This window comes from Bos indicus, chromosome 21, assembly GCF_029378745.1.
Source record: "Bos indicus isolate NIAB-ARS_2022 breed Sahiwal x Tharparkar chromosome 21, NIAB-ARS_B.indTharparkar_mat_pri_1.0, whole genome shotgun sequence".
NCBI lineage: Eukaryota > Metazoa > Chordata > Mammalia > Artiodactyla > Bovidae > Bos > Bos indicus.
Window position 1 is genome coordinate 55,652,457 of NC_091780.1, and position 21,581 is coordinate 55,674,037.

The window sequence follows — 21,581 nt, forward strand, 5'->3', positions numbered from 1 at the left end:
AGTGCCATCTTTACCCTCTGCCCATGCTATTCTGAGTTACTTAACACTGTCTTTCAAAAAAATTGTTTTTTCATTAGGCACAACACCATCACCGGGCGATGGCTGACCAGGTTCCAGGCCGTGTGGGACCCTAAGCAGGAAGACTGTATCGTCGTTGGCAGCATGGCCCAGCCGCGGCGGGTGGAGGTCTTCCACGAGACAGGAAAGTGGGTGCACTCTTTCCTGGGTGGAGAATGCCTTGCCTCTGTGTGTTCCATCAATGCTATGCACCCAACTCGGTATATTTTGGCTGGAGGTAATTCCAGTGGGAGGGTACATGTTTTTATGAATTAAGAAAGTTGTGGAGTTTTGGGTTTGGAAACACCAATTTGTTCAAATTAATCTGTCTAAGGAGCCTAGTAATTCATGTGGCTTAGTCTGTTTGCTTGGTAATATGTACTATTTAGCGAATATAAACTTGCTTTGTAAATAAGAATTATGAGCAGAACGTACTCTTAGGAAGACAGAGGCCTTGAAGGTGTTTCTGTAGGATGTGGAGGGCATTGGGGGGAGACTGTGATGCTTTCAGCACTTTTAACCAGGCCGAATGTTGAGAAATTCTAGCATTATAAATTACAAAGCTTTGAGTGATCAGTGTTTTGGTTGTTTTTGTCTCCTTGATTCTATAGTCATATATAGATTTGTGGTTTATTTTACAGTTTGAAATACATATTTATTTCTAGACTTATATACACTGGAAGGGATCCTGAAAGGTTATCTCATCTGAGTGATTTTGAAACTTAATTTTTTAAACTGAGCACTTTTTCCCCCTTGCCTCTAAATTAAATCTTACATGAAATCCCAAGATAATTGCTGAGAAGCTGTGGTTCACTTGGGCAGGGCCTGGGTCCCTGTGTTGACCTTCTCCTTACTCCTCTCCGTGGCTCCTGAGACACAGCCAGGAAGTCCCAGGGCTTGTAGGCACAGGGTGGGAATATACTAACCCCTGTCACCCAGCATGAGATTACCGTCAGACCAATGTTTCCCAGACTGGGTTGTAGCTGTTGATGTGAGTTAAGTGACCATGACCAGTGTCTAAAAAAATGAAAAGGAGATGAATAGTAAAGAATAGCAAACATAATTAGAACAAATATTCTTTTGTGAAACTTAGTTCCATATGCATACATAGCTGTAGGTGTACATGCATATGTATTTTATGATGTAAAATGTATTTCTTTATTACTGTGGTACTGTGGGTCATGGTTAAAGAAGTAAGAGCTCCTACCCTAGAAGGTCCTGGCCAGCTTTATGTGTCCTTGTCTTTTTAACTCTCCAGAGGAGATTTAGTAGCCTGGGAAAGTGTTATGGAATACCATTTCTGGCGTGTATTCATTAAAAATACTTGTTTTCAGAAGCTGTGGCAACTTGAATGTGTCTGTTGGACCCTACTAAATCAGCGACAGAGAGTACTGTGTGTTATTATTGATCCAACTTTTTCTGTTGTTCTTCATTGCCAAACGACTACTGAAAGACTGTTCTAAATAGTTTCAGCAATATGCCTGATTTCTAAGAGGAAATACGATTTTTTCAGAATTGTATGTCACAGAAATAAAGTGATGTGTGTAATTTCCTTGAATAACATTTTTTCTTTTTAATATTTATTTATGCATGTGGCCAGGCCATGTCTTAGTTGTGGCATGCAGGATCCTCAGTCTTTGTTGCAATACACAGGATCTTTAGCTGCAGCATGTGGGATCCAGTTCCCTGGCCAGGGATTGAACCTGGACCCCTGCATTGAGAGCAGTGTCTTAACCACTGGACCACCAGGGAAGTTCCTCCAACGTTTTGCTTAAACAATTTCCTTCTCTGAAATTAAAGACTAAACAAGTTTTGAAGCTTATTAAAAGGTTGTGGGTATTTATAAGGAATAGGGTATCTCTGTTTTCTTGGTGCTGGAATACAGGAATTGATAAGCAAGGTGGAAATATTCATTTATGAAACACAAAGTAAGGCTGTGTGAAGTTGCATAGGTGCATGTGCTTAAATGCTCAATTCTGTCAGACTCTTTGTGACCCCATGGACTGTAGCCTGCCAGGCTCCTCTGTCAATGGGATTCTCTCAGCAAGAATACTGGAGTGGGTTGCCATTTTCTCCTCCAAGGGATCTTCCTGACCCAGGGATCGAACTAGAACTCGCACCTCTTATGTCTCCTGCATTGGTGCCACCTGGGGAGCCCTGTGTGAGGTTGAGGTATGTTATAAACTGTTCTGGAAATAGTTAAATAAAGACTTTAGGCTCCCTTTCCCTTTTCCACATCACTTAATTTTATAGGTTCTAGTTGTGGCTGGTTCTGTGGGAATTGTTCTTTTTCTTAACATGTTGAAAACTACTCTTAATCAAATTAGTACTGTCATTTAAGCCTTGAATACTTCGTGGTAATTACCTGGCTTCTGCTATAAATGTTAAAAAATTCTTGATGGTTCTCACTTTTGTGGTCTCTTGCCATTGAAGCTTCATAAGCTGTGCTATTGATATCCATTCAAGAGTTCTGTCTTCTTGAGGCAGTGCAGGAAGGAGAGTGAGTAGGGGGCTTGTTTCTTCATGGTAAGCTCTACAATGAAACAGCTGTTTAAATCTAGAAAGCACATAAAGGACAACTGTTCCCTTACGACATCCTTAAACTGTATTCTGTTGTGAAAGGCACTTTTCCCAGAGACTTGCTTAAAGCCATGTGGCTTCTGTCATTCTGTGTATGTTATGTTTGCTCTCTCTCCTTCCCAGATAAACCTTTTGTGTGTGTTGGCCTTTATAATATCTCATAACCATGTAAGCCCTGAATTCTACTGGTGTTATTTTCTTTGCGATGCCTACTTTTTTTTTTAATGTGACATTAAGGAGGACGGAGATGATCTCTATGGGGTGAATGGAGACTTGGTCAGACTAAGAGAAACTGCAAATGATTAAGGACTGATCTTAATTGCTTAAGACCTGTTTTAGTATTCTGGCTTTTGAGTTACCTTTCCACAGAGATTTTGCAAAGGCACTTCTCCAGGAAAGCAGAGAGCTTTAGGGCTGTGGTTCAAAGATTTAAATATTTCCTCATCCAGGGGACGAGGAGGAGGGCAGAGAAGTGCCTTCTGTATCAAACTTGAAGGAAAAAATAGATGCCCTCTGTCTTCAGATTCCAGAAACTTAGGCATCTCATTTGTTAGGCTGTCCCTTCTGATTTGTTTTGTTTTTCCTTTTTAATACAGAGTTGGGCTTCCCTTGTGGCTCAGCTGGTAAAGAATCCACCTGCAATGCAGGAGACCTGGGTTTGATCCCTGGGTTGGGAAGATCCCCTGGAGAGGGGAAAGGCTACCCACTCCAGTATTCTGGCCTAGAGAATTAATTCTATGGACTGTATAGTCCACGGGGTTGCAAAGAGTCGGACACAACTGAGCGACTTTCACTTCACTGATGGCCAATCTAAGACAGCATAGACCCATAATTCTGGTTCATTTGGCTGTGTTTGACTTTTCAAATGAAAAGGTGGAATTTTTTGAGGAAGGTAACATTTAGTACAGTTACCCAGAGTGAGAAATAAAACATCTTAATATATGTTTTCCTAAAATAGAATCTATGTGAGGAAATGTTTTGTAAGTATCTTTGGGGTGTCTTACTCCACTCCATCAGCAGGTGGTAGGGGTGTATAGAGGAATCCTGTTCAGGAGCTGAAAGCAAATGTGTTCAGGTGCAGCAGTGTGGTGGTGGCTGAGGAACCCCAATGGACAGGGGCCCTGAAAGGATGTGCACACAGGTGAGTCCTCATCAGTTATCCAAGGGCGGCAGCTGTGACTCTGTAGCGTCATGGGAACCCACTCTCATCCAGTGGTTCTCATGCCTTTTCCTCTTCAGCTCACTTTAAGCAGAGATTTTTGTCGATTAGAAAAAAAAAAACTTCACTGGGGACAGGACACTGGATATCATTTTAAAGCTAACAGGAAGCTCTCAAAATGAGGTAACTGCTTTCGGAAGATGATCTAGTGGCAGAATGGAGGGTTGGAGGACAGGTAGAATTGAAAACAAGGTTGGGTAATAAGTAGCACAGTGGACCTTAGTTTCACCTTTTATGCTCATGGAATTTAGAAGACCATTACCAGCCTGTAGTCATAGAGTAGTTACAGAATAAGATGAGATAGCATTAAAGGAATGGATGCTGAAAGTACTTGTGAGTATGAGGTTTGTCACTGTGGTGGGGAGGTCATCCTGTTCCCTCTATAGGAGGTGTTTTCTGTTCTTTTTCTTACTCCAGGCTTAATACCAGTTCAGAAGTTGGACCGTCTAGGTTCTCCTCTGGGCTCTAAGATTATGTAACCTTGGGGAAATAATTTGTTTTTTCCTCATCAGAAAAACGAGGTCCAATTCATATTTAAAATCATTCCACACTTACAGCTTCTAAGTTCTTTTTTTAAAAAAAATATTTTTTAATTGAAGGATAATTGCTGGTACAGAATTTTGTTGTTTTCTATCAAACCTCAACATGAATCAGTCATGGGTATACATATGTCCCTAAGTTCTTAATAGTATTTATCTGGGGGGGGGGCAGGAATAAAGATAGTAGATGACTCTAAGCAAAGTGATTCTTTTAAATAACTTCAGTCACAGACAGCAGTCAGCTATGTAAACCCCACTGGTGTCCTCTTATCTATGGGCTGTTAACTTTAAGGAGGAGAAAGTGAGACCGGCTGTCAGTTAAAAAGAAAAAAAAGAGTCCACTCTCTTCTATGATATTTAAATATTTATTTAAGTTTAAAAATAATTTTCATGGCACCAGTGATTTTATGCTAACTACATACTGCATATGTAGAAAAAGGTACATTGCTTTGAAGGAAAATGTAACTTAGAATTTTTGGCACACGAAAGGTTAACAACTATATATATATTTTAATGAAACTAAGAAATTCACATTTGCAGGTAGTTTACCTTCTACTGCTTAAAGATGCAGTACACTATTCTTCAGTAAGTTTTATTTCCTCTGATAGATGAAGCTATGGAAACCATTGCTTTTTCTACAATGAGATCAAACTAATTTTGAGAGAAAATAGACGTAGTGGAACACAGTAAAGCTAGGTTAAAAAACGTGAACAACTTTTGATGATGGGGGAGATAGCAAAAAAGACTAGTCACCAACAGAGGAGGTTTGTTGTTCAAGCATTATGTGAAAAGCAAATTGAAGGAGACTTTTCTATCTGTATTTTGTAGGTGGGATAAGCTCTGGAGAAATATAATCCACAAGTTTCTGTTCAGAAAGCAAATCCCTCTGTTGGAAGTGGTGTGGGCTATTGTACCGTTGGAACTCTAGATACAAGTAACATACCAAGATATGGAATACTGCATCTTCCGTTAATGTGAATATGAAAGGTCAGAGTTGAGTCTATCACTCACTGCATAGAAACACCATATTCTACAGACTGAGGTAGGAACACTACACTAAAAGGTAATCTGCTATGTTGCATAAGACAGTAGATATCCAGGGTAAAACCAGCCCCGTGTCTCCTGACAGCCTTGTCGTCTTTGAGTCTACTTTTCACTCAAGTCCTCTGCTAGTAAAGCCTTTCCTGTGTAGATGACAAGTGGCAGTGGCTATCTGGTTCTGAGTGATCCCTACTCTTTACTAGGATCTCCCTCAGTTTTTGTCTTGTCACTTGGAAAACAGATGTTTGTAATTCTGCCCAAATTGTTGCTGGTATGGAAATGGTCAGACAGGCTCTCCTCTTCCAGGCTTCGATTCTGGCTGCATATTAGCATTACAGTACTTGATCTTGCTCATCGTGGCATCAGGCATCTCTTTGCTGGTTGGTTGTTCGAGCACCCTTTAAACAAGCAAGCCCAGTGTCTCTACTGGGAAATGATCCTGGATCTCTACCTGTCAGAAATCACAGCAGAGCTGGCCCTCCTGCTCACACACTGGTAAGAAACAGTTCTGTTGTCTAGATCGGGGTTGGCAAATTCTGGCCTGTGGGCCAAATTCAAACTCACCATCTGTTTTATAAATAAAAATTCTATTGGAACAGAGCCTTGCTCCTTTATGTATTACCTGTGGCTGTTTTTGTGCTCAGACAGCAGAGTAGAGTAGTTGCCACAGAGTATGGCCTTCAAAACCAAAATTTAAAAATATTTACTACCTGGCACTTTACGGAAGAAGTTTGCCGACCCTTGGTCTAGATAAAAGGGCGTTTAAAATTTCGTAATACCCACCTTAAAAAAGAACTCTGTTTATTCCATGGCTGTTATATTCTGTACATGGATATGGTTCTGCCACCTCAGAGGACACACTAGGGCAAAGCAGACCTGCACGTGACTCTCTGTTCTGCGTGCCCCAGCAATCTGTCCACGGACCATCTACCTACGTCCTCCAGCCCCACATGACTTGGAACTCTCTCCCTGAGATGAAAACAAGTTCTTGTGTGTGAGCGGCTGTAAGTGTTGCAGAGCTTGGGCCGCGGACCCCACACTCGCCCTTCACACTTCTGCCTGCTTCCAACGGCTCTCAGCCAGGACAGCCAGCGTTTTCCTACAGCTTTCGTCTTCCTGGTGAAGAGGATGACCCTAGGGGGCAGTGTTTCTACAGCTAAGTGTTGGTCTCTGCCACGTTCACCTTCTTTTGGAGGCATCTGTTAGAACTCTTATTTAAAGAGATTCTTTTCCTGGTCCCTTCCAAGGCTGTTTGGTTGATCTTGGAATTCTATTTTCTGAAGCTTTTCATTCTCAGGATCAGTTTCTTTCTTGCATCTTTTAAGTTCATCAGGCTCTCTTTTTCTTACTCCATAAAGTAAAAACAAAAGGTGAATTGATAAGAAAATAATATTTTGTTGTTAAAATATAAATTGAAATAGTCTTTTCTAGGGGGAGAGGGGTGTACAAAATAAGTACTGCTGTGTGATCTCAACAGTCTCTCCGGTACCTCAGCTCTGGTTTCTGTTAACCGTACTTAGTCCAGCGTCTGACCGTGCTGTCTACTCCTGGCGCCACTGAATTCACCTATTGCTTCTGGAGCACTGTAAAAGTCTTGAGGTCCTTAGAAAAAGTCACAGGAGTCTAAGTTCATTATACAGAACTCATGGTGATGCTCCCTAGGATCTAGTCTAAGGGGACAGACTTATCCCACCCCTGCTGCTGTAGCTGCTGTAGCAGTGGTCGTTTCAGATCCCCACTCTGCTCAGATTTGAAAGAAAGAAAAGGAAAAGAAAATCCAACTCAGACCGTCATAAGAAGCAACTTTCCATTTAATCGTTCTACATGGATGTTTACTTTTTTTTTTAAAAGCTCTGTCTGGGAAGAAAACCTAGACAGTCCCCATTGTCCAGGCCCCTGACCTGCCCCGCTGAGGCTGCAGTGATGAGTCTGCTGGGCCCCCAGCAGGGAAGCTCCTGCGGTAAACAGAAGACGACAGCCCTCTAGTCTTCAACTAGTGTCTCGTCTGCTGGGTGACACTACTGTGAGAATCAGTAATAACAAAATAAATTATTTTTGATATCTTCAAAATAATACACATCTATGAAAAATCAAAATTCAGAACCAAAAATTATCCTGCAAATTGGGAGGATGAGAAACGGAGTTGCTGAGCCTTTCTTGAGAGAACCTCTGAAGGAAATGAGTTTTCCCAGTTAGTTTAGACAAGGCGTGTGCCTAGCCCCTTTCTTCTGGGAAACGACCCTCCTAGGCTGTGGACTTTCTGAGTCATGAGAGGAGGACTTGGAACATGTGCCGATGGTTCCGCGATGGGCCCCATTGCTGGGAACGGGTAGCCGGGCTCCTTGGTCCACCTGGCTAGTTATTGGGAGGATTCATGCCTTCTCAGGTGTCAATGAGCAGGCTCACCACTGAGCGGATTTTGCAGGCAAACCATCGCCTGAGGGGACAAAAGTATTGATAGTGGAACTGTTCAAACTCGGGGGTCTGGCGGATATCGCGGAAAAAGGCAATGTCAAGGTCAGACTCAGTAAGGATGATCAGGAGGAGGAGCAAAACAAAGAGGAGTCCCATGGTCACAAGGAGCAAACGGAGGACACTTAAAACAAACTTATTCACCTGTTCCTCCTCCGGCCTGCCGTGCCCCTGACACAGGGCCCTCAGCTCGCCCCCAAGGGCCTCCAGCTCGGCAGCAGTCGGGGTGCTGGCCTCAGACTCCTTCTCCTCCTCGATGCTGCAGGTCGCCCCGTTGATCTGCCGGGAGAGCAGCATCAGCTCTAGGCTGTGCTCGGCCACAGGGGTGGGCAGCACGCTGTCCGCAGGGCTGTAAGCCTCGTCCGCGATCACGGCGACTCGCTCGTTGCTGTCTGCCCGGCCGCTTCTCGCGTGAGGCAGGAACGTGTCCCCGTGGGAGGAGGCACGTACTGGGGTGGAGTGGGCGCTGTCCCGCAGGGACTCGAGGCCTAGAAAGACAAAGGGGAAGTGAGCAGGCCTTTGTGTACCAGCACGCTGTGTGTGGTGGAGGCAGCCCCGTTCCGTTTGGTCACTGACGTCTTTGGAAGCCCCTCTGCAGCCCCACGGGACCAGCCGCCGTCGCCCCTGCTCTCTGTTTTGATGCATCAAGAGTAGGACCAGAGAAGCAGCAGGAATCAGGGTGTCACTGGCTGTAAGTTTCTGTTTTGTTTTTTTCCTCTCTTTGCTTATAGTTTTGGCCATAGTCGTTACAGACTCTGCCTTTCCTGCCTTTGGTGTCCTGGCTCAGCCCAACCTGAGAGAGAATTGCAAACTATCTCTGACCCAGAGCTGGGGTTTTGGTTCAGGGAGCTGAGGGTCTTGAGAGGCAGGAATGAAGAGGAGACTGTTTTGCCCAATGGGGCCTCATCAGTTACCTATTCTGGAGCTGAGTGTCCTCCTGACACCTGAACACACTGCTCCTTGAACTCATGAGTTCATCTTTTGGACTTCTGCAGTTGCTGTCAGTCTCTTCAGCCTCCACTCTTAGCTGTATTGACCTAGAGTGGGGTGAAAACCCAACCTGCTCTTCCTAAGTGCTTGCCCTCTCTTTTCACCTTCGAATGAGCCGGGTCCAGAATAGGTGAAACCAGGGGAGTCAGCCTGGAGTATAGACTGGTCTCTGAGAAGAGGACCAGTGGGAAATTCTCTTACGTTTGTCTGGAGGAAGGGTCTTCTGGCCCTAAAACTGCTCATTATTCTCTTTCTCAGAACATTTCTCACTTTCCAGAGCTTAAGCTCTGGTAGGGAAAAACAGAAACTGGTTACTTCCCTCAACCAAACAGCCGCCACCCAGGCCTGAGGATGTGGACTCAGACTGGCTGAGCACCCTGTCACCGTGCTCCCTGTCACCAAGCTCCCAAGAAAAAGGCTTCTTGTTTCAGGTTTAGTGTCTGCATTTCCCACTCCTGGACATACTGGTGCTGCCGGAGTGGCTCTCCCTACCTTTGTGGTCCACATCAAGAGAAGCTTGTCCCTTTCTATTGCTCTGAAATTGACCTTGACTGCCCCAGACTGAACCAGATTCCCAAGTAGTAAAGATCTGACCTAACCAGGGCTGCTTAGGGAGTTCTCTGGCTCAGGATTAGCTTCTTTTAAAAGGTGCCAGTCACCTTTCAGAAGCAGTGTGTCTCATCTTCGTTAGCTTCCTTGGAGGGTAGCCAGTTGCAGCCAGGCCACCTGCCTGCCCAGGCTGCTTCAGCCGTTCTCAGCATATGCACAGTTACAGGTTCTCCAGAGGAATGAATGAGTGGCTAGGGTGAGTGGGGCAGATGGCAGCCCCCCGTTCTCCGCCTCTGCTCCCCATCACATCACCATTAGTGTACTCGCCACAGCTCTCAGCTCCTGCTTTCAGAAGGTTCATGGGTCCTGGCTGTATTTCCTTTGTCCCTATGCTCTAAACTCTTAAATCTGTATAATGTTTTAAACATTTCAAAGCACTTTTATCTTTCAACATTCTTCATGAAGTAGAGAGGGCAAGAGGTTATAAAACTTTCCAGAGTCATGTGGTTGGTTGGTACTGGCAAAGGCGATGGTAGCGTCCTAGCATCTTTCTATTCCACGGTGCTGACGACCATCCAGCTGGATTCCGGGGAGCGGAACAGCCTGCACCTGCCTTAGATTTAAGTTGCCCAAGAAACCGTCATGAAATAAGGTAGAATTAAGAGCCTGTCCCTTGTTGCAGCGCCTTCGATGTTCCTCTGCTCTCTGTTCCCCTCTTCTGCCCCCACTGCACGTGTAGCCTGAGAAACACGTGCCTGCGAGTGTGAAGTGGGTTCCTGATAGAACAGAAGCCTTTTCAGGCCCTGACTACACGTGATGCTGGCTCAGCTCCTTTCCCAAATCCTCTTGTGGCTCTCTGTTCTCGGGAACCTCCTCTCCCTTGCACCTCACAAGGACAGCTCTGATGGCAGATTTTCCAGCACATGACCAGATTAGCTGCCAGAAGCCACTTCACTGCAATCTCAGCTTGGCCTACAATTCAGCTCTGAGCTTGCTGGGGAAGGTGAGAGGCAAAGGCTGTGACATGAGAAAGCACAATCAGAGGGACCGCAGAAGCCACGTTACCGTGAGTTGTTGGTGCTCTCAGTAAGCAAGATACTGGCTACGCATGCATTTTTCCCCTAAGGAGAGCGCCCGACAGACAAAATTATTCAGTAAATATTAGTCTTCTATTCCCCCAACAGCAGGCTTCCCTGGTGGCTCAGACAGTAAAGATTCCACCTGCAATGCAGGAGACCCAGGTTCACTCCCTGGAGAAGGGAATGGCCACCCACTCTCAGATCCACCTGTAAGGTGATCTTAAATCATCACTCCTATGCCACGTTAGTCCTGTACAGAGCTTCAGGTTTCAGTAGAAATCATCACTCGCCTCAAGCCTGTTGTTCTGGGATGGCTCAGGTGGGCGGCACAGCAAGACAGAGGGTGTCTCTTTACCTTGGAGGTGCTCCAGCTGATCGCCTTGCCTGGAGTCGGCTCCCAGTGGGCTGGGGGGCACAGCGGTCAGGAGCCTCCCCTGAAGCCGGGGCCCCAGCCTCAGGATGCGCACGCTCAGGGGCCGGAGGCAGTGATTAGTCAGCCGGAGCTGAACTCGGACTCGCGTGTGAATCTTAATCAGGCTTTTCCCCATGGTGGCCCAGGAAGGCAGGCACGTCTTCAGTGGAAACCAGCTGGTCTCCTCATGGGACCGGCCAGGAAGAGAAGGTACAGGGGGTCACGGAAGGAAACCCAACCAGGGACGCAGGCTTTTTCACTGATCACACGCCATGGCAGCCCCTTCACAGTGCCTCCCGTGCTGGAGACAGCAGAGCGGCTCTGAGAGGCCAAGCTTATCAGGGCCCTGGATTCAGTTAGAAGCACTTAGACCCATAAAAAGTAATGTTTTCCCAGCCTGTAGAGCTGGTTCCCTGAGGCCCGTTATCAGGGCCCCAGGCCTCTCAGAGGGTTAGGGACCGAGAGGGTAGGGGTGATGCCAGAGGGGAGAGGAAGCGGGACCGCCCCAGAAAACCCAGGATGTGAAGCCACAGAGGCAGGGGGCCTTGTGATGTGAGGCTCTGATGTGTGAGGAGGGGGCTCTGCAGCTGGAAATGGGCCCTGTCCTCTGCTGGGCTCTGTGCAGGCTGGTTGCTGACTGGTGCCCCCGGGGGTACAGTGAGTGACAGGAACGGACATACCTCTCTGGGTCAGGCCTGTGCTAATGTGTTATCTTGGCATCCCTGAGAGCAGAGGGCAGGGCCAACCAGTGCAGGCTTCTGTTTAAAGGTTTCAGTTCAGTGAGATTACATGGTTTTCATTCAAACTGCAATGTTACGTTAATGTTTTTGCTGTTTACCCCCATTTTTGGAGAAAAACAAAGCTTTCCCCTGGAAAAGGCAAATGGTTTCTGTGATAACAATTTATATGGTGTATGGACTGCAGGAAAGACAACCCCTGATGGAGCATGAGCCCATGTCAAATGTCCATAACTTCCTGGGAGTTGTGCTGGTTTGTGCCCTTCTCTGAGGCCCCCGTCACGTCCCTCCCACCCTTCCCTGCCTGGTTGGGTGGACAGTGGGGATCAGCCATGTTAGGGGCTTTAAAGGCAAAACTGCCCTCAGAGATGATGCAGCTGAACTTTCTCCTCCTGAAATGATCCATTCTTTATTTCACTAGGTTTCATGACCCCTGTACTTCCTAGGTGGCGCAGTGATAAAGAGTCTGCCTGCCAGTGCAGGAAACACAGGAGATGTGGGTTCGATCCCTGGGTCGGGCGCCAGTCCATGGGGTTGCAAAGAGTCGGACGTCACTGAGTGACTAAGCACATGGCTCATACCTCTCTCCTGCTCTGCTTAAGAAGTCATGTACTGTCTGGGCTTCCCAGGTGGCGCTGGTGGTAAAGAACCAGTGCCAGTGCAGGGGACATAAGAGACGCGTGTTCGATCCCTGGGTCAGGAAGATCCTCTGGAGAAGGAAATGGCAACCCACTCCAGCATTCTCATGGAGAATCCCATGGACAGAGGAGCCTGGCAGGCCATGGTCCATAGGGTCGCAGAGAGTCGGACACGACTGAAGTGACTAAGCACGCATGCACGCACTGGTAAGAGCCACTTAACTGCTGAAGTCTTGTATTTTTTCTAAGGCAGATGTCCATCTGCCTCTTCTCACACTGACTTTCATTCCGCCTGTGAGTTTATTCCCACTGGGGCAGTTCTGAGCTGCCTGCTCCCTCCTGGGTCTAAATGGGCCCCGGGTGGGGATGGAGGCTGTGCTTGACTGTAGGCAGCCTGGGGCACAGGGTGTGAGGAGCAGGGTGGCTTGGGGAGGAGCACTGGGACGGAGGCCTGCTGGGCTGTCATCTGCCAGGTGTCAAGTTCTGAGGCTGAGCTTTTGAGGCCAGGCCCTGGCCTTTGGGGGAGAGGGGTTCTCTGCTCTAACGGCTTTCGTGTGGCCTCTGCCCTCTGCATCCTCCTTGGCCATTTTGCAAGCTCAGGTGACTTTTGGATGTTGAGGAGCTTACTGCTGCTACGATGGGAGGAGGCTGAAGGCATAGCCAGCGCTGGCTGGGAGCTGAGGCGGCCCCATTGCTTGTCTTGGAGAAGCCTGAGAACAGTGTCCCCACCCCTGGGGTGTTGCTAACCCTGCTTGCAGCTACTCCCGATGACCTGTATCCCCACCTGGATGGCCCCAGTCTCCCCTCTTCTGGGAATGCTGGTTTTCTTGATATTCTTCCCTATACTGGGGAGCAGTAATGCCCGAGGCTGCTCTGTGATTCCTGTATTAGTGCCAGCTCCCCCTGGGGGTGGCCCTTCTCTCTGGGAGGACAGCTGTCCCGACTTTCTGCAGGAGTCCTGGGATGGACCTGATGGCAAAAAGGGCCTCAGAGAGGGGAGGAAGATATGTATCCTCAAAAGATGAGAAGACATTCCGCTTTGCTGAGATGCACACCCCAGAATGAGAGAGCCAGGCTCAGTTCTCCACTGAAGAGTCAGATAGGAAAAACCCAGGGGCAGTGTCTGATGACAGCCAGAACTCAGTAATTCCATACCTGCTTGGTACTTTACAAGGCCACCCCACCCACGACACCCATCCCCCCCTACAGTGGGGTCAACAGGCTCAGGTTAAGCAAGCTTCCCCAGAAGATGCACGGCAGAGCTCCTGTGCTGACCTCAGCTTTCTGTCTGGACCAGGGCTCTCTGCAGTGCTTGCTGCTGCCAGTCAGTGCTTTCGTCTCTTTACTTGCACAGGGACTGGTCCAAATCCGCCTGCCAACGCAGGGGCCATGGGTTTGATCCCTTGTCCGGGAAGACCCCACATGCCTCAGAGCAACTGAACCTGTGCTCCACAACAGTAGACCACCACACGGAGAAGCTCGAGCACTGCCACAACTGGAGAAAGCCCGCACGCAACAAGGAAGATCTGGCGCCACCAAAAATCATAAAATAATAAAGTACTCGCACATACACCAGCTTCTTCACAGCCCCATGGAGTTTTACAAATGGAGCACTATGGTACTCCCATAATTAAGGCAGCTGATGGTGGCTGCCCGGCCGGGGCTCTTAACCCCTAGCCTATTAGTAGTTCTGCGCCATACTCGGGTGATGCAGTCACTGACACATCATTAAATTCTAAGCACAAGCCAGGGATCCTCCTAGAGGAGCAGCAGAACAATGTCCTTCCTAACCTAAGGGATTCTCTGTTTTCATTAACAAACAGCATTCCCACAGAAAGGGCTGAGGGCCTTCCCTCCCCAGCCTCCAGGACAGAGAGGTATGAAGCAGTCATATTCTGTGTCCTGTCCCTTGACACCTTCTGAGGCCTTCCAAAATGTCATCTTCAGGAAGGAAAGCACTCAACTGTATACCCGTATCAGGCCTGTGGGGCAGCCCGGGTCAGTGACCACAGCTGACAACAAGAGTCCTAGAGTCTCCTCACGGTATTAACAGTCCAGAGACTGGAGGGGTGTCAGCCTCAGCTACGGGGGTGTCTGGTTTGGTGAAGATACATAGACTTTGTCGTTTTTCCGCCTCCACCAAGAGGACAGATTTCTACAAAAGGAGAAGGTGGTGGCAGCTACTGGAATGCTTCAGGACCATGCAAACGGGTTTTCATTTCCTGGGGAACTGCCTCACCCACCTTGATCCTTTAGGCTGTAGAGACCGGGTATCAGATCTGGAACACCAGTGAAAGCCTGCAATGTGGAGGGACCCTGGGTCACCTCCAGAGCTCGGGCTCACCTTCCATGATGGAGATGTGAACAGCTCTCCTGCGGGTCCTGGGGACGCTGCTCAGCCTTGGGCCGTGGGTTATGGAGGGACAGCTGCGGCTGGGGACCATCCCCGCTCTGAGGTTAAAGAAAAAGAGAACTCTTGACTCAGTGCACAGACAGATAGAGAGTTGACTAGTTGTATTCTAGTTACATAGAATTGCCTGGCTGTGTTAAGTTTTGTTTTTTAAAATCATTATCCCCTTTAGTCCCTGGATCCCAGTCAGAGACACTACTTCAAACCTGTCAATCTCCTAACATCCCAGACCCACCAGAACCTTTCTTTAGTGTGGCAGTGGTGCCACCAGTCCCTGGGCAGGACTCGGGGGTAGAGCCCAGGATATGCGGCACTCCTAAAAATGTGCCTAAGACCGATTCTGCAGCCTCCCCTGACTTCCCACAGGGGCTGCTGGTGGCTGCGGCTCCGTGTGAAGGCAGGAGTAATGACCTCTCCCATCCGCAGAGGTCAGGCTGGCGGCAACCCCAGCCCTCTTAGCCAATCGTCTTCTCCCCGGGTCTCATCAGGTTCTAGGAGATGGACTCCTGGACATGCCTGATTTACACTTACACATAAAGCATGGATCCTGAAACTATTTCAGACCTAGTGTGACTGACTTCCTTTCACGGACTGTTTACAGAACCCATGAAATCTTGCTGCTTAGGCGTGTCCGCTGAAGTCTGTGACTAATTTGAGGACTTGGAATGACGAAGAGAATTACCCAGGAAGGAGGCTCCTGGGTCCCATGTATTGTCTTGGCTGCATTCACCCACCTGCCCTCATTCTCCATCAGGGCTCAGGGAACCAGGGTCAGCCTGTTCTGTAGGCCTTTGGCCGAGACTGGTCTCCTCAGCCTCCTGCCTGGTTTGGGAGCTGTCATGGCCAGAATCTTCATAGCGCTCAACTTAAGATCCTGAGATCTGATCTGGGACCTGGCTGGGGGTAAGCCCCTGGCAGCTTACCTGTGTATTTCTGGTGGCTCCCGCTTGATCTTGGCACTAGACTCCATTACTTCTTTCGCAACTCGGCCGCTGTAAGTAGTAAAATAAAACATGCAGCAGGAAGTGAGACAGTGTTCCAGGACGCGCTCTCTCTAAGATCTCAGATAACTGGCTGCACTGGGAAGTAGCCTCTTTGGCTTACCCCATCCCAGTGTTCAGGCCACTGAGAAGGGCTTGCTTGTGGGGGTAAAGAGCCCTAAGGCGTCCTGAAAGCTCTCTATCTGGAGGCTTTGGGATCTTCTGTTCTCATTTAAAGAATGATTCTTCATTGTCCAGCATGTTCCAAAAATATTGCCTCAAAAAAAGATCTTTAGACAAAAATGAGAGGCATCACTGTTACAGTTCTTATTTTGCTGCTTTTGTAAGAGGAGGAGGAGAAGATACATATTGTCAAGCCCTACAGGCAAACAGCTGCAGAGAAGGAAATAGTCAAAGGGTTAGGAGATAGGAGAACCGGATGGAAACCACAGGCTTTTCTGGAGGTTCCCAGCATCTCTGTTCTCAAGGGTAAGGACCACTGAGCCACTGTGCTCCAGGGAAGGGTCTGAAAATAGGTCCATAGTGGTTACTTACTGTCACTATTTACCTGTATCGGAACCGGCTCCCTTTAAAGAATAAATTGCTGCTGGACACTGTGCGCACTTGGCTTGACTTCTCCAGCCTGCAGCAAGGCAAAGTCCAGTGTGACAGACGGCCTGCAAGGCCTTACCGCCTAAGGCAGCGCGTCCCCAGCTCCTTCCAAGGGCTACTTGAGGAAACCCTTTGGGAAAAGGCCCTTCACAGCCCCACTTGTTTCTGACTCTCCTTCAGCCCCTGAGGGCCACACTCACAGCCTCAGTGCTGGGGGTGGGCAGGCTGCAACCTGCTTCCATATCAGGAGTGCCGGCTGGGGCTCCCCAGGAGGACCGAAAGAATAAACGTTAGGGCCAGGGGCTGGCCGAGTAAGAGAATGCCACCCGCTGAACCTCAGCCAGGCCTCTGTTAGCAGTGTGCCCTGGGCAGGTGTCTCTTTCCTCTCCCAGTCTTCTCTATAAAATAGTGGAGCTGGGACTTCTTGACCTCAGGAGTCCCTCCCAGAACCAGTATCTGAGAGTTCATATGGATATCTGGGTAACTGTGGGTGGAGAAGAGAGGAGAGTCTGCCTTCCTATTCTGTCTCCTCCTTGGAGAGAACCTACAGTGTGGTATCACTTTAGAGACTCTGAAAAGCCCTGAAATGAAAAAACTAGCTGAACTTTAGTACAAGTTCCACCATTTATTTGAATTCGGACCCATTCGCCCTCTCTCAGAATACCTACTAACACCGCTGTCCAGGCTGTGGACAGCCTATCTATCCTCTTGAGTGACCTCTGTGACCTCTTTAGTCCTCTCACACTTGGACAAGAAAGCTTGGGTAGAGCTCCCCAGATTGAATCTCCTAAGACCCAGCTCCACCCACAACACGCCCTGGGTTGCATGTCGTGCTAACCCAGCTGGGAACCAATCTGGTCCAAAGCCTCTGTCCTGAGCGGTCAGTGAACATTTAGGGAGGCGTCCCTATATCCAGGAACAGCAGTTCCTGGGGACACCATCCCCACCTGTGTCAGGGCTCCACGAGCCTCTGAGCCTACCTGCCCTCCTGCCTAAGCACATTCTTTTTTTTTTTTTTGCTTCAAAATATTTAATACCTGTCAGATATGCAGTTACATTTTTATCGGAGCACGTTCTTGAGTCTGACCCAGCCAGCACCTTGTGAAACCCTAGGCCAGACACAAAGCAGGGATCTGAGCACATGGCAGATGCTGAGTGAGGCCAGAGCGGCTCTTGATAGAGACTGGGCATAAGTGGGGATCGGACCCAGGATGCAGGCTTCTAATACTTAATTAGTAGTCAGTGGAAAACAGTGGCAAGCAGCCCTGGTTTCCACTGTGGGTGCTGTCAGGGTGTGGAGATCTATTCATGAAAGACTCAGAAACTGAGTTTGGTCACAGGTTCAGACCATGGCACAGAGGGAAAAGCAAAGGTAGGCCTCCAAAAATGGTGAGATGTTCTCCTGGCTTTCCTTGGACAGCCAGGGATTGAAAAGGAGGGAAATGGGACCACATGAAAGTCTTCCGCGTGCCTTCTCCATGAGAAGAAAGAAGCCCACTCAGGTGAGAGTTCTGGCTGTCAATTCAGTTCCTCCCCCCAATTCTGGTATCAAATGCACAGAAGTTATTACACAGCTCAGAAAACCTGCCCAAGGAATAGCCTCTGGGGAGGAGGGAGGAACAGGGAGGAGACATCCCACAGCAGGCAGCAGAGTCCTTGGAGTGGGGAGGATGGGGCCCCCTGACCCCCTCCAGCCCCCTTCCCCTGACAGGGAGAACTATGGCCTGTCAGAGGAGAAATATACTACACATCCTGTCTTTGTTGTTCTGATCAAGATGCAGCTTATTAAGGGATAAATCACTACAGTCTGTTTTAAAAACAAGACCAAGAGTTTTAGCAAACATACTTTTTCTGGCATCACCCCAGTTTGTTGATGGGCTATTTCTTTGCTTCTTGATGCTTTTATAACCACTTTCTTAAAATTGGGCACAAAAGCCTCAGTATAACTTTACAAAATCATTTAGTAAGCTGTGCTCTAAGCTGGTATCTCAGTAACAGACAAGTCCTTGCTCCCTCCAGCTACCCCAACGCCGGGCTCCCGGGCGCTTGGCCTGTCACTGGCAACATCTCTGTCAGTGACACGCCAGGAAGGGCTGGGCCTCAACTGCAGCTCAGCACCAGGCCACCCACTGGGGAGTGGGCCCCAGAGTCTCTCCAAGACTTAGGAAACTGTTCTGGGTTGTGCCTGTTCCTTCATGGAGCTGTTGTACTCTGGGTCGCCCATGCCTCTGAATGGCTCCACAGGGCTAGCTTACAGATACCCATGGGCTTTCTCTGGCCCAAGCTTTCCCCTAGGAAGACACAGAAGTGCTCTGCCACGGGGGATGCGGTGGGTGCGGGGGGCGGGCAGCTGTCCAAGGACATCACAAGGTAGACCCCTTGGGCAGCTCTGCTGAGGCACTCTCCCAGACCTCAGCTTTGACCCTCCAGCTGGTACAGTCACCTGGAAAGGACTCTGGGTTTTATAAGGAAGCCCAGCGTTGTCATCTCGTGTTCGCCTTTGTCAGTTTCTTGGTTTCCTGCCCATCATTGCTCTAAAAGTTGATTCTCTGACTCTGCCGTGATCAAGGCAGTCCCCACCCCAGGTATCCACTCACTTGTAGAAGGCTTGGTTCTCGATTCCACATTTCCAGAGGTGCTTGCAGGCTTCTGGAGTTGGAGCAAAATATGTGAGAATAATTTTCTTTTCCTACAAAAAATCCCACATAGGAACAGCTGAGTGTGGATGGAGACGCGAAGGGTGAAGTGGGCCAGGACACTGACCCCGGGGCTGTCTGAGGGTTCCCTACCGCTCCCAGGGATCGGCTTCAGGTGGGGAGAGCAGCCTCATCACCCACGGGCAGAGCTCAGGTCAGTGTGCAAGGGCACGCCTGGCAGTCAGGTCCCGTCAGAGTGAGTCTCCACTGGCCTAGCGTGAACGAGACGAGCCCTCCCCAGAGAGAGTGGCACTCTCATCTGGAATTTTCTTCTTCTTTTTGGGGGTGTTTATTATCTTCCTGGAATTTTCATATGGAAGCAAAAGAATCTTACTTTGTACTTTCTGGAGGTATGGAACCTTAGGGGTCACCAGCGTCCCTGACGAAAGTCCCTGTGCTCCAGGGCCTAGCCACCTCCATTCCTCACCTCCATATCTTGCCCTTGGTCCTGACTTAGCCTGCAGGCGGCTTAGCTCTACCTTGGTGGACCACCTTGGTTCAGCCCCGGCCCTCCCTGAAGAGAAGGAAACTAGCACTCACCTCTTTCTGACTTACGTATAAATAAAAGGTCTTTCCCTCAAATTTCAGCTTGGTCACCTCATTCCTAGAAGCACAAAGAGAGCGCCTGTCAGCTTGCTATGGGCCGCCTGTTGGCAGCTAAGTCTCGTAGATGCACAGCCCACCCCGACTGGAAGGGGCTCCAGGCACAGACACAGTTTTAGCCAAAATTAGAACCGAAACAAGACAGCAGCGCAGGGGCCTTAGAGAACAGTCGCTGAAACAGTTCACCCCACAGTTTCTGGTCAATCACTATCATAATAGGGTGATAGGAGGATTTCGGGCTCATCAACAGTGGCTGTAAAAGGGAAATGTCTGCACGGGCAGTGAGTCTAGGTAGAGTGGTCCTGGGCCATTTCAGGATTTGGTTCATAACACAGGTGCATTATCTAGGTGGGACTGTCAAATGTACGGTGCCACAGGTAGCTGATGAGGCCAAAGTTCAAGATACAGCAAATAATGAGAAACAATGCAACCGGGTTCTGAGGGAGCTGAGTCTTTCAGGTGACGGTGCCACTGGATGGAGAATGCAGTTTAATGCAGACAAATGTCAGACGATCTCGGGGAGGGGGCAGGGCAACATACCAGAGAGAGGACAGATTACATGGAACAGTCATGCAGCGTACTGACCAGGAAAGGGGCTTAGGGGTTTGTGTAGAAAAATCCTTGAAGCCACCAGCCCAGTGAATGGCTGCAGTAAAAGAGGCAAACAGGATACTGGGGTACATCGCCCGCAGGACAGACACAAATCAGAAGAAGTGACATGGTTACTGTACATGGCACAGCTTCGACCTCACCTCCACATCCTGCTCTCAGCCTTGGTGACATTTACAAAGTGGGAAAACGGACCGGGGTCTTAGCTTAGGTGGTTGTACCTGAGAGCCAGAGGACCAGGCCTCTGCATCGACCGAGGCCTCAACTTCCCTTCCACTGATTTGCCTGACAGCTTCCCTGTGGAGCCCGAAGGCCCCCTCCTACCTCACTGGGGCAGAGTCTATTTTTCTACCCTCTCCCCGCGCAGGGAGGTCTGACCACGCATATCTGCCTCCACTTGGCTTCTTCCTCTTTGCGATTTCTAGGGAGCTTTTCCTCAACATCCTAGAATGGCAGCAGAAAGGTGGTAAGAACAGTGTACCCGGCTTACTCCCGGACAGAACTCTTGGGGCAGAGGAAGGCCACTTGTTCCCTGGAAGCCACGGCCGGGTCAGGATGAGAGCTCACACTGCTGACCACCAGTTCCGAGCTCATACGAGCCACGTGGGGTTCCTTCCCTGTGAGGCTCCCTCCCAGGCAATCCACCTCTCGTACACGTACAGAATACCGTACTTATCAATTGACTGATAACATAAACAAGCACATGGATCATCTTGGCTTCAACAAGCAAGGTAGGAAAGGAGAAAATTTTCTGTTGGGAGTCAGATTGAAGTTTACATCTGTTACTCTGACGTTGAGAGAGATGAAGAGATTTCCTGAAGAAGTGGGCTGTGAGAGAAGCCAGAGAAGGAAAAGGGTCTGGGGCAGCCTGGAGAGCTGCAGTAGGGCTTCTGGAGGGTGAGGGTCCTTTAGGGACCACCGGCCCCAGTGACAGGCGAGTCCTCCATGTTTTTAGCTAAAATGTTCCCTACCAGTTGCCTCATGTGACAGCTGGCCTGGTCGGAGTGTGGCCAGGATGTGGGTGCTCTGGGAACGTCAGACCACCCAGAGGCTCCATGTGGCAAGTGCCCCTCACGAGGAGAGCGGTGCCTGACTGCTCAATGTCTGAAAAGATCTGGTTGGACAGAAGACCCCAAACCCTCACCATCTTCACCTAGAGAGTGCAGTGAGTGAGGCCAACTTGGGAAGGTCGGGCAAACGGGAGTGTTGGGGTGTACCCCAGTTAGCGCAGTGCAGCAGGCCCACCCTGGAAAGGGGTTTTCTGGGGAACGCGGCCTGATTGGGCACATTTGGGGAGCAGTTTCATGAGCACTCTCATGATGACTGTGTCTCCAAGCTTCACAAAAGTCACGAAGGTT

At 48.9% G+C, this 21,581-nt stretch overlaps 2 protein-coding genes across 13 annotated transcripts in view; one reads left to right on the forward strand and one right to left on the reverse strand.

The window, feature by feature from the left end:
* WDR76 (WD repeat domain 76) overlaps positions 1 to 1,618 on the forward strand; it is a 54,696-nt gene extending 53,078 nt beyond the window's left edge. For all 8 annotated transcript variants that reach the window (XM_019983384.2, XM_070775545.1, XM_070775546.1 and 5 more), the window contains one exon: positions 78 to 1,618. In XM_019983384.2, coding sequence (XP_019838943.2) covers positions 78 to 333 — 256 coding nt within the window. In that variant the 3' untranslated portion in view covers positions 334 to 1,618. The remainder of the gene's footprint in view (positions 1 to 77) is intronic.
* Positions 1,619 to 4,768: 3,150 nt separating this feature from the next.
* Positions 4,769 to 21,581, reverse strand: part of FRMD5 (FERM domain containing 5) — a 324,138-nt gene continuing 307,325 nt past the window's right edge. The window contains exons 9-15 of one of the 5 annotated variants that reach the window (XM_070775550.1): positions 19,552 to 19,615; positions 18,913 to 19,004; positions 16,272 to 16,346; positions 15,647 to 15,715; positions 14,658 to 14,764; positions 8,053 to 8,396; positions 4,769 to 7,176 (exon numbers count right to left, since the gene is read on the reverse strand). In XM_070775550.1, coding sequence (XP_070631651.1) covers positions 7,102 to 7,176; positions 8,053 to 8,396; positions 14,658 to 14,764; positions 15,647 to 15,715; positions 16,272 to 16,346; positions 18,913 to 19,004; positions 19,552 to 19,615 — 826 coding nt within the window. In that variant the 3' untranslated portion in view covers positions 4,769 to 7,101. Of the gene's footprint in view, positions 7,177 to 7,229; positions 8,397 to 14,657; positions 14,765 to 15,646; positions 15,716 to 16,271; positions 16,347 to 18,912; positions 19,005 to 19,551; positions 19,616 to 21,581 lie in introns of those variants that run through there. The other 4 variants (XM_070775549.1, XM_019984034.2, XM_019984032.2 and 1 more) reach the window with 4 other exon arrangements.